The 11,828-nt window shown below is 45.2% G+C and overlaps 1 protein-coding gene across 2 annotated transcripts in view; it reads left to right on the top strand.

Annotated features, from left to right (window-relative positions):
- Positions 1–3,515: 3,515 nt before the first annotated feature.
- The window catches only part of FRMD3 (FERM domain containing 3), a gene marked incomplete at its 5' end in the record, with an annotated part of 230,963 nt that continues 222,650 nt past the window's right edge, over positions 3,516–11,828 (top strand). Inside the window, one exon of one of the 2 annotated variants that reach the window (XM_081102904.1) lies at positions 3,516–3,868. In XM_081102904.1, the coding sequence (XP_080959030.1) occupies positions 3,722–3,868 (147 nt within the window). The remainder of the gene's footprint in view (positions 3,869–11,828) is intronic. The other variant, XM_081102905.1, reaches the window with a different exon arrangement.

Here is an 11,828-nt window from a genome sequence, read left to right as displayed (position 1 = left end):
CAAAGTGGCTGTGCCATTTTAATTCCCACCGGCACCGAGTGGGAGCTCCCGTTGCTCCCCATCATCGCCAGCATTTGGTGCTGTCAGTGTTTTGGATTTTAGCTACCTAATAGGTGTGCAGCAGTATCTCAAAATAGTTAATTTTGAAATTCCCAAATGAGAATCTTTTCATATGTTTTTTTCAGATTTCTTGCCTAATTTTAAATTGGATTATTTGTTTTATTGTTTTGCGTTTTAAAAGTTTTCCCCCCTATATTTTGGATACAAGTCCTTTGTCTGATATGTGCTTTGCACATATTTTCTCCCAGTCTGTGACTTGTCTTCTTGTTCTCTTCAGTGTCTTTCACCGGGCAGAAATTTTTAATTCTAATGAAATCTAACTTATAGTGCTTTTGGTGTTATATCTAAACAGTCATCAGCAAACTTAAGGTTATCTAGATTTTCTCCTGTGTCATCTTCTAGAAGTTTTATGTTGTTGTTGTTGTTAATCCTTACCTGAGGAGACTTTTTCATTGATTTTTAGATAGAGTGGAAGGGAGGGAGGTAAGGGAGAGAGAGAGAAACATTGATGTGAAAGAGACACATCAATTGGTTGCCTCCCACACGTACCTTGACCAGGGCTGGGGATCAAACCTGCAACCCAGGTAAGTGCCCTTGACTGGGAATCAAACCCACAACCCTTTGGTGTGTGGGCTGGAGTTCTAACCACTGAGCGAGCATACCAGTGAGGGCAAGTAGTCCAGTTTTAAACTTATCTCTTGAATTTATTATTTGAATTCCTTTTGCTACACACACACACACACACACACACACACACACACACACACACACTCACGTATGTATAACACTGGCCACCTTTTTTTGATGAATATTCCAATATGTGGTAATTTACCTAGCTGTTTTTTTTCCATGTATGCCAGAGCCCATATCTTTAACATTTTTTAAAATCCTCATCCGAGGACATCCTTTTATTGATTTTTATAGAGAGAGAAAGGGAGAGGGAGAGAGAGAGAGAAAACATCAATGTGAGAATGAAACATCAATCTGTTGCCTCCTGCTCATGCCCCAACAGGGGATCAAACCAGAAACCTGGGTATGTGCCCTGACTGAAATCGAACCCACAACCTTTTAGTAGATTATATGATTCTGCAACCAACTGAGTGACAGCCACCAGGGTCAGAGTTCATCTATAATAATAAAAGCATAATATGCTAATTAGACCGGGCATCCTTCCGGACAAAGCCGTGGTGACAGGGCCGAGCCCCTTGCATGAATTTCGTGCATCAGGCCTCTAGTATATTTATACTACCTGAATCTCAGACTTCATTTTAAACCAGGCCTGATAACCAATTCCAGATTCTTCTCATTTCTTCACTATGGTGATCTTTGTTCTTTTTCCTATTGTTCTTGTTGGATTATTCTGCTTCCTTGAAATTTGAGATAACAATTTTGGGATATTGAGCATGAGTCTTTTGTGGCCAAAAGCCACTATAATGAAGATAGGCAAGTAGCTAGCCTTGAAAGAAAAGCTTGGACTGTGTCGAGTGTTGCCTTTTCTTTGATCTCTAGCTGTCTTGGATCTGCTCTTTGGATGGGGAAAAATGGTTCAACCCGTTTCAGTTTTCAAACTGGAGTGGGACAATCACATCACTGCCACCTCATCTGTGCATATGGAGATTTACAGATTACAGACTATAACCTGGTCCCCTCCACTGATGTTGTCTTATCCCAGCTTCTCAGACACCTGTGAGGTGGGCCAAACAAAGGTAGATGCTCATCTTTGAAGTTAAGGAAATACATGAAAAGGCATGTGCCCAGGATCCCCAGGGTTGGCCAGTAGCTGGGTCAAGAATCAAATCCACGTCTTCCCAGACCCTCCATACGGACCTCCCTGTTAGGAACGGCTGTGATATTCGCAGGCCCAGTGCAAGAGTACACAGGGATGCCCACATACTCTTGTCTAACTCTTTGAAAGCAACAGTCAATCTATCAAGTGTTAAAGAAACTATACTCTATGCTCCAGTTTTGACAAACTGTCACAGTTTGGGTCTCCAGGAGCAGACACTGAGACTGCGTTTGGCCTGAAGGGTGTTTACTAGTGATCAACAGAGAGGAAGGAGGAACAGGCAGAGGGAGAAGTCCAACTGCAATGCAGGCCCCACCAAGCCTCAGCCAACCCCACAGGGTGGCCTAGGGCATGTACTGCTATGGCCCATCAGAAGATACCAAGTGGTTCCCGCCTCCCCAGCCTGAGGGCAGGGTGAGCCTTTGGATGAGGAGTTCTGTATAGCTGTAGCAAGAGCTGACAGCTGAGCAACAAGTCCTCCCTCTAACTCTTTAATAATGACCTTTTCAGCCCAGGAAAGGGCAGCAGGGCGAGGGGCCCTCCTTCTTTTCCTATTCCCAGCCTTCCTGGTCTCCTCACCCAACCTCCATCCACCTGCCTCCACAGCCACCCGTTGGGCCCATGGGCAACACCACACAGGGGGTTGGCCCACGTGGGGAAGATGCAGGGGCAGGAGTTCCCCAACACCCTGGAGGCAGGCAGGGAATTCCAGGGTCCCCAGTACCCAGAGATGGGTCTAAAATGGGATGGGGCACTGGGAGTAGGTGGGAAGTCCCCGAATGGGGTGGCGCAGGTTAGGGACCACCTTGTTCAGGTCTAAGGTACTGCTACCAAAGAGCACACTGAAAATGCTGGGAACCATGAACATGAGAAATTGCTTAAGGAAGACTCCGAATTTCTCAGAGAATGAGATAGACTCCAGTTAATATTTTTAAAAATATCTTTTGTTGATTTCAGAGTGGAAGGGGGAGCGAGAGAGAGATAGAAACATCAATGATGAGAGAGAATCATTGACGGGCTGCCTCCTGCACGCCTCATACAGGGCACAACCTGGGCATGTGCCCTGACCGGGAATCAAACCCACATCTCCTACTTCATAGGTCAATGCTCACACCAGCCGGGCTCAAGTTAATATTAAATAAAATAAAGGCTTAGAATTACTCGTATCCTCATGCGTACCAGAGATTGTACGAGTAACGTATTCCTGGTGTCGCTGTGCCAGCACTTCATGGCACTCTCGGGGATTCGTTCTTGGTCCAACAATCCTCTCCCGTGGTGGAATCCTCCCTTTGGGTGTAGGTTAGGGTCACCCTCCATCCCTCCGTCAGTAGCCAGGTCCCTGGGGCCCAGCAGAGCTGGCACTGGCAGCGCAGCGAGCGGGGGAGCCGGGGCAGGAGGAGCGCTACCGGGAGCCGGAGCTAACGCAGCGGAGCGGGAGGAGGTGGCCGGGCCCAGCCTGACGCAGCGGCGACGGGAGCAGGCCACTGCGGGGCGCCCGGGCCCCCAGTCCCTCCGCTCTCTCCGGGGCTGGGGCGGGGAGTGAGTGCAGCGTAAGCTTGCTGGGGTCACGGACCGGACCGCGAGCCGAGGCCGAGGGAGGCACAGGAGCGCGCACCCGGTGGAGGAGGCGGGGGAAGGAGGGGCGAGGCGCGGAAGGGGAGGAAGCTGAGAGGGCGGAGGGGGAGGAGGAGGGAGGGACCCGCCTGCTGCGCTCGGCAGCCCGGCAAGTGTGGCTGCAGGCGCCTGTCGCCACTGCTGTCCCGGGGCTGAGTGGCATCCAGGTGCCCAGGACCGTGCGTGCTCCAGCGCGTGCGTTACCGAGGGTGAGCGCCGAGCCGGCCCCAGCCTCCAGCTCGCTCCCCCGGGCCGCGGTGCATGTTCGCCTCCTGCCACTGTGTGCCGAGAGGCAGGAGGACCATGAAAATGATCCACTTTCGGAGCTCCAGCACCAAATCACTCAGCCAGGAGATGAAATGCACCATCCGGCTGCTGGACGACTCGGAGATCTCCTGTCACATCCAGGTGCGGGAGGCGCTGGGAGAGGGAAGCGGGCGCGCCTGGGCAGGGGAGGGCGGGGGGCTCTGCGGGTGGGCGTGCGCCGTCAGGGCTGAGGAACCCACCCCAGGGCCTTGCTAGAAAGCCAGATTTCCTTTCCTGTCTTCTGAGGCTGGCAGCCCTACCCAGCGATGGGGGCACTGCCCCTGGCAGGCGCCAGGCAGAACGTTATCTGTGCCCAAGCCCCTCCTGGCAGGCAGGCTTCGCACGCGTCTGGCTGCGCCCAGGCTGGAGACACCGAACAGCTGCCTCCTGGAGGACTGTAGCCCCTCTGTCGCCTATCCCACGAGGAAATTGGAGTTCTGAGACCGAGAGGGGCACCTTTAGGTCGCCCACTCTTCCTTCCTCCTTCCCTCCACGTGGAGAAGGCATGCACTAGCCTGGGTCCACTCTTTTTTCTTTACGGTACCGGCTCCAAAGATTCCATCAGACCCAACCACCCGCCCATCACCTTTACTTCTCTACAGCGTGTGTGTGTGTGTGTGTGTGTGTGTGTGTGTGTGTGTGTGTGTGATTGCGAAGTTTCCCTGGAGGGAGCGAGGCTGGGCAACCCTGGGTTCCAGCCGTGAGGGATGGGGCGCGCCCTGAGTGGAACTGGAGCTACCTCGAAAGGAATCGTGTGAAATCTGAGTGTTTCAGAGAAAGGAAAAGGGCTGTGAGGCCAGTAGAGTTGAATTGAGCTGAGCTCAGGGCTCAGGGATTTCAGGAGGACCCGGGCCCAGGGAAAAAGCACCCCTTGAAGTATTATCGGTGGACATTTGCTCTTGCCCAAGTTGGAGAGAGTGAGTTGTTTGGGGGAAGGCAGCTTTGCTGGCAGCTCCATCCTCCCATAATAAGTGCCTTTGGGTTTGCAGGAGAGCTGTTATGAGCTGCAAGGGTGTGTGTGTGTGTGTGTGTGTGTGTGTGTGTACTGTTAATGTGTGTATATGTAGGCAGGTGTGTGCCCTCTCCCACGACCCAGAGTGTACAATTTGGAAAGGTCGTGTTAGGGCTCAGCACTATTTGCTTCTGACTTTAAAATCTATTTACCCCGGGATTTCCTTTTCTCACCGACTGGGTCTTCAGTGAAGCTCAGGACTGAACTTCAGGTACTGGGCACCCTCTGCAGTTCTGGTGGAAGGTGAATGGGGGCAGTATCTCCCAGCGTAGGAATCCCTTCCAGGGCTGTGTTAACCAAGAATGAATAAATGAATGAATGAAAGGTCTTCCCCCTTTTTTTTGTTCCTAGTGGGAGCTGGTGACAGGCAGCCAGCAGCTAATTTGTAAGCTAACAGCTGGACAATGTCAAGGCAGGAATGACGTGATCTCCCAGGAGAGCAGGCTCCCCCTGAATTTTGTTTGGAGAATCTTGAATTTCATTCTGAGCTAAAGTTACTAATAAAAAGATTAGCAGGATAGGCAGTTTTTCTGCTGCCACAGGGCTGCACAGAACCATTTGGCATGTACTGTCCTGTGATCCAAGACAGTAGTTTGTGCACTTTAAGTCCAAAGTGGATGTACAAGTCTTTTAACCCACACGGAATAAGTAGCTAACAGGGGCCAGCAGCAGGGAGTGGGGCTGTTGAGTTCTCCTTTGCTCTGCCAGCCCTCTGTCTGCCCTGTTCTGTTCCACTTGGAGTTGATGCCACTGTTTTTTCTCTTTTCTGGTTCTGGACTAGGTCTTCCTTAGGATAGATAGATAGTCCTCAAAGGACATGTATTTATTGTCTGGTGTTCTGGGAAACAAAATTGTAGCCAGTCTAATAGCAGTTTGGAAAGTTAGACTTTGTATGGGCCAACTGATGCCAAAGTGGTTGAAATGCTATGATCTAAAATGTTGATTTCGGCATTGCTTAAAATAAAAAATCAAATGTTTCATTTGGTGGCACATCTTATTCTCCCCCCTCTGCCCCAAATGGTGATTATCATTTAATCAGTTAAAAGAAATTAAAATATTTTATTTTGCTATCTTGGAACTTATATCTTCCTAGAGCATCCCAAACCCAGGAATTAAAATTGTACTTCTGGGTAGAAGGTCACACAAAAACTTGCCATTTGTTTAGAGTGAGAACAAAATGCTTTAAAAAAATCTTTTGGAGTCACCAGTACATGCCCTGGGGAAGCCATCTGCCTTTCCTTCCTTCTTCCTTCCTCTCGTCCTCCTCCTTTTCCCTCTGTTCCAAGGGATCACCAAGTTAACGGAGTGTATGGACTCCTGAACAGTGTCACACATCCTCCTTTCATAACTACGCAAAATGTGCGTTATGGATTTTTTGGGAAAAACAACAGCTTTTACGTATTTGTTTTCCAAATTATGTAATTTTCATGGTATTTTGACAAGGAAAACTTTCAAACAAATAACTTATCAGTCTCAGCAGCCTGATAGCCAGTTCCAGCAGGAGGTGCTGAAAGCCACTTGCGCAGTCTCTTTTTGCAGGGCCTGGGGTGCTGTCCCACGTGTCGCTTCTGTGTGACTGTTTCCTCTCAGTAATGTGGAAGAGGAATTCCGAATGGACAGCGAGTCAAAGGGGCGTCTAGGGCACCAGGCAGGCCTGGAGAAGGGGAGGAGTCCCTGAGTGCTCCCTCCTGGGTTTTTCCAACTGAGCCAACCCTGGAAGTCTGGAGACTGTAGCAGAACATGACTTAATTCTGACCTCTCACTCAGCCTTGCTGCTTCAAGTAGAGGGGAGGTCTAGCCATCTTCCCCATCCTACCCACGTTTTCAGATGCCAGCATGGTTATTTACAAATTCTTCTAATAAACTTATATTTAATACTGATTTTTATTGAGTAAAATGTAGCAGGCTTTTTATGTTATTCATTCTTCAGCAAAGCCTGGTAAGCATGGTGATATTATTGGGAATTTGGATTTGGATTTGAATAAAAATCTTAGCATAATTTTTAGCACATAGTAGTTCTTTAATAAACATTTTTTTTGATCCTTCCCTTTCTAGACTATTAAATCCATGAGAATAAGAACATTTTGTGGTTGTTTATTAAGGAGTCCCCAATACATAGATCGTACCTGACATATAGTATGTGTTCACTAAACACTTGCTGAATAAATGAGTGCCCAATACTTAATCTAGCTCATTACCTATCAGCATGAGGCTAGCATGAGAACACTGGATTTTGAATCAGGAGCTGTGTGGTATAGTTATGTTACCAACCAGTTTTATGGCATTGAATGAGTCATTTGATATTTGGAGTCAGTGTTTCTTTTTGTAAAATAAGGGAGCTGGGTTAGATAGATGGCTTCAGTTTAAAAGTCCATAGTTCAATTATTACCTGAAACCAATTACATAGGGTAAAACACTGCTGGTGACAGAGTGGATGTATACACATTCTCTCATGTGGTTTTCATAACTATTCTGCTTCATGTCCATTTTATTAATGTTGTATCTTTGAGTGTTGTCTCAAACTTACAGAAAATGAGATTCAGAGAGAGTAAGCAACTTGGGTCACATGGCAAGTAAGTGGATTGGAAGGAACCCAGGTCATTTGACTCAAGAATCCAGAGCTCTTACTCTATAGCACTGCCTCTTGAAACCTGAGAGTTAGGATACTTTTGGCTGCAAGTAAGACAGTGGCCAGGCTGAAGTGGCTTAAATTACAAGGACACTTATCTTACCTAAGGGGAAGTCCACAGGTAGGGTAGCCTCAGGATTGTTCAGCAGCTCTGCGTGGATCCAGGCGCTTTCTGTCTTTCCATTCTGCCATCCTCCATGCCAGCTACATCACTATAGTCATCATGATTATGAGATGGCTGTGCTAATTCTGGATGTCAGTCAGGCACTGCCAACCCACCATATAAAAGGTGGTATTTCCTCATGCATTTTTTTAAAATCTTTTCTAGAGGCGCCGTATGTCTTCTCATCAGATCCCATTGGCCAGGATCCCGACATATACCCATGCCCTTCCTAGCTGCAAAAAGTCAAGGAATGCAGGCAGCTGGTGTCTTCATTTCTCACTCTCTATTATGAGAGGCGGGCTTTGCCATTATGGGAGGAATGGAGGTGTGTGTGTGTGTGTGTGTGTGTGTGTGTGTGTGTGTGTGTATGTGTGTGTGGTGGGGGACAGGGAATGACTGTTGGCTAAGCAAGCAAGAATGTCTTTCAGAACAGGTCAAATTGAGTTACAATAAAAATTTCAGGAGAGTTTAATAAGATGTTATCTAAGCCCTGGCAGTTGCTCTTTGTATGATCAAATTTCAGAGCAAGAAAAATTATTGGATAATTCTTTGTACTTTGTGTTGTTAAATATGAGTTCTGTCCTTATTGAACTGGTGGGTCTGGGCAGCTATAAGCCATCTTGTGTAAAGCAGGCGACTCCACTCTTGCTGAAGTGGCATTAGGCAAAGTGGTTGAGAGCTTATGTTCTGAAGTGCTACTTGCTTGGGTTGGAACCCTGGCTAGTCAGGTGGCTTTGGGTAAGCCACTTTGCCTCTTTGGGCCTTAGTTTCCTCATCTGTAAAGTGGGGATAATAATGGCACAGACCTCATGGGCTTTAGTATCTGGCCCATTGTAAGAGCTGAAAAAAAAATTGACAGTTATCTTAATATTATGTGAAGATATGTTAGAGGTAATCCTAAGTATTGGGAAGGCTTTGATTTAGAATCTAATGTCTCTAAGCCCAAACTCTATCACTTTCTGATTGTTTAAGACCTTAAACTAGTCACTGGGTCTCCTGTTTTTCATCTGGGAAATGGGCATAATAATTCCTCAATTGTCATCTTTCCCTGGGTTGTTGAGATAAAGCATGGTGTAACTCTTAAAACATCACCCATATTCTAATCAACTTAGTTTTTTTTTTTCTAAAGGGAGTAGTGTATAGTGTCTGCTCCCTGAATTTCTTAAATGTTGGAACAGGAATTGGATAAGTCACATCAAAACATACATATGTACTAAATATCAGGCCCCATGAAAATCCTGCTGGTGAAATCCAAGCTAGATTTAGGTGACAGCCACACCTTTTCTGTTAGTAATGACATCCCAACACTTCCTCTGTCAAACTCATCTAGAATGCCATTTAGAGTTCACTGAAAATCAGACACAAAAGGAGTAGAAGGGATGTTTTACAAGGACACTTAACTGTTGTAAAACAATGCTCCCTTCTTACTGTTCTATTATATGTAAGTGTCCTTACATATAATAGAATATGGCCCAGTGCTGATGTGTTTGGGCCAGAATACTTGGGCCAGTTCTTTGTATTAAGTATATTATGAAAAAATAAAGTAATCTTATTTCAATGGTCTACGAAGATCTTATCTCTTGATGTTCTCAGAGCAAATGCAAAGTGTATTGACTGTGGGGAGAATGAAATACTGTTAGCTTCACATCATTTGGACACTATAGCTGCTGGATGCTTTTAACTTCATCTAGCAAATTCTAATTCAAGCTGACATTAACATTAAGCACATTTACTGGCTCATTTATCCAGAATTCCTGATTTAAGGACTGAATTCAAGTACTGTCCTGCCTATTGTGATGGCTTTATCCTTGGACTGGTAGTGAAAAGGTTATAGTAGTTCCAGTTCTCACGTTTTTATAGAACACCTTCCAGAGGAAGAGAGAAACCATTTCCAACTCAGTATCCCAAAAAAAGTCCTCCTAGGTCACATGTCCTCCCCTGAACCAGTGACTACAGTCAGTGGAAGGGACTCTTCTAATTAGCTTAAGGTGACTAGAACTTGACCCTGGGACTCAGTGTGGAACCAACTTTCTTCCTGGTAGTGGTCTGCATGGACCGGTCAATATCTAAAAATAAGGGCTTTCTTCAGAGGAGGAAGGGGGAAAGTGGAACTGGCTCCAAGGAAGATAACTCACCATATCTACTTCAGATGCTTTGTCTGGGTGAGTGGTCCTCAAAGTATGGTCTGGGGACCCCTGGAAGTCCCTGAGATATTTCAGGAGGTCTATGAGGTTCACACTATTAAAAAACTCCTGCCCTAGCTGGTTTGGCTCAGTGGATAGATCGTCAGCCTGCAGACTGAGGGGTCCCAGGTTTGATTCTGGTCAAGGGCATGTACCTTGGTTGCGGGCACATTGTTTCCCTCTCATTGATGTTTCTAACTTTCTATCCCTCTCCCTTCCTCTCTGTAAAAAATCAATAAAATATATATATTAAAAAAATTACCCATCTCTGATCCATTTTGTGTTCATTTTTGTGTACGGTGTGAGATAGGGGTTCAACTTCATTCTTTTGCTTTTTATCCAGTTATCCTAGCACCATTGATTGAAAAAACAATTTTCCCTCATCAAACTGTCTTGTTACCTTTGTTGAGCTGTTGTTTGCTTTTCCACTCTCATTCTCTCACTAATGTACGGTGGATATTTCCAGAGGCTGCATTGAATGCAGAAGCAGATATGAGTATCCAGATGTTTTCTAGTGAGCCAGACATTAAAGATATTTGCAAAATTGTAAAACAATGCCCCCCTTCTTACTAAGTTAATTATTATTTTGTGAATAAGTTATTTTTATAAAAGTATGTAATTTATGTTAGTGTGCAGTGGGCTTATTATTATTTTTAAATGAATCAAAAATTGACTGAAAATATTCTCAGCAAATATTGATATATACAACCCAAATAAAAATCTTATAGATCCTCAATAGTGTAATGGAGATTTGAGGCCAAACAAGCTTGAGAATTACTCGTTTTGGTGACTATTAATTCCTGAAAAATTAAAAAGAAAAATAAAACAAATAGAACTTCCGTGCATCTTGAGCCTCCAGGATTACAAGTATTTAAAATGATATTAATGAAATAAGAAACACCCAATGTGGCCTTAGTCAGTTTTTCCCAGTGGATAGAGCATCGGCCTACGGACCAAAGGGTCCCAGGTTCAATTCTGGTCAAGGGCATGTACCTTGGTTGCAGGCTCCCGCATGGCCCAAACCCTGGTCAGGGCTCGTGCATGAGGCAACCAATCAATGTATTTCTCTCACATTGATGTTTCTGTCTGTCTTTTCCTCTCTCTTCCACTCTCCTTAAAAACCAATGGAAAAATATCCTCAGGTGAGGTTTAACACCAACAAAAAAGATTAAAACAAACAAACAAACAAACAAACAAACAAAACACCAATTGTGTACATGGAAAATGTGTATATTTAAAATTCTTTGTAGTAAGCATATACCTGTGTGTTTGTGAGTGTGTATTGCAATGTTAAAAGTAGAGGTTACACAAGGCCAGGTTCTGCTGTAGTAAGCATTCTCCAATTGCACCTGCTTTCTAACTGAATTGTGATTTTTTCAACTTTAATAATTAGATAAAGCCGTGTCTTACTTTGAGGCCCTTCTTTGGTTATGTACCATGAGGCATTAAGTTTTTGAAATGTAAGCCACTTGAATCAGGTCTGTGAGTCATTTGAACTCTTAAGTTGTTACTTCTTTTTCTAAGTAGGCATTTTGGGAAAACTTAAAATCATTGCCAGAAAGGAAATGTCAGAATGTGCCCCATGAAGAATCTGAGATTCACATGCGTGACAGGTGTTGGGTGGCTAGCATGGTCCTCTCTTAGTTCCAATTTTGTGTGATGAAGGATTCAAGTTGCTCCTCCTATGAAGTAGCAGAGAGCCAGATGTGGAGTCCAGAGATGGGAAACAATGGGATTATGGTCAGGAGCTGTCAGGGAAGGTTTTACAACTGAGACGTGAACTTGATTCAGGCTATTAGGTGCCAGTGTTCAGTTCTGGGTGGAGTGGGTAAATGTTTCTCAGTCTCTGATATTGCAGTGGAGCCTCTGTATTGTTGTTAAAATGCAGATTCTGACTCAGGAGTTCTTGAGGAGGACCCTGTAATTTGGCATTTCCAACAAGCTTCCAGGTGCTGCCGCTGGTGGTCTGTGAACCATACTTGGAAGAGTCAAGTGTTCATGGAACTTATCTTTTTCATAATCCTTTTCTTAATTTCCTTGAGTGTGGGACATTTTGTCTGTTACCTCCTTTGATA

This window comes from Myotis nattereri, assembly GCF_964212035.1.
Source record: "Myotis nattereri genome assembly, chromosome: 12".
In the NCBI taxonomy this organism is placed as follows: Eukaryota; Metazoa; Chordata; class Mammalia; order Chiroptera; family Vespertilionidae; genus Myotis; species Myotis nattereri.
Note: the sequence above shows the minus strand (reverse complement) of the source record. Positions and strands in the feature narration are given on the sequence as shown.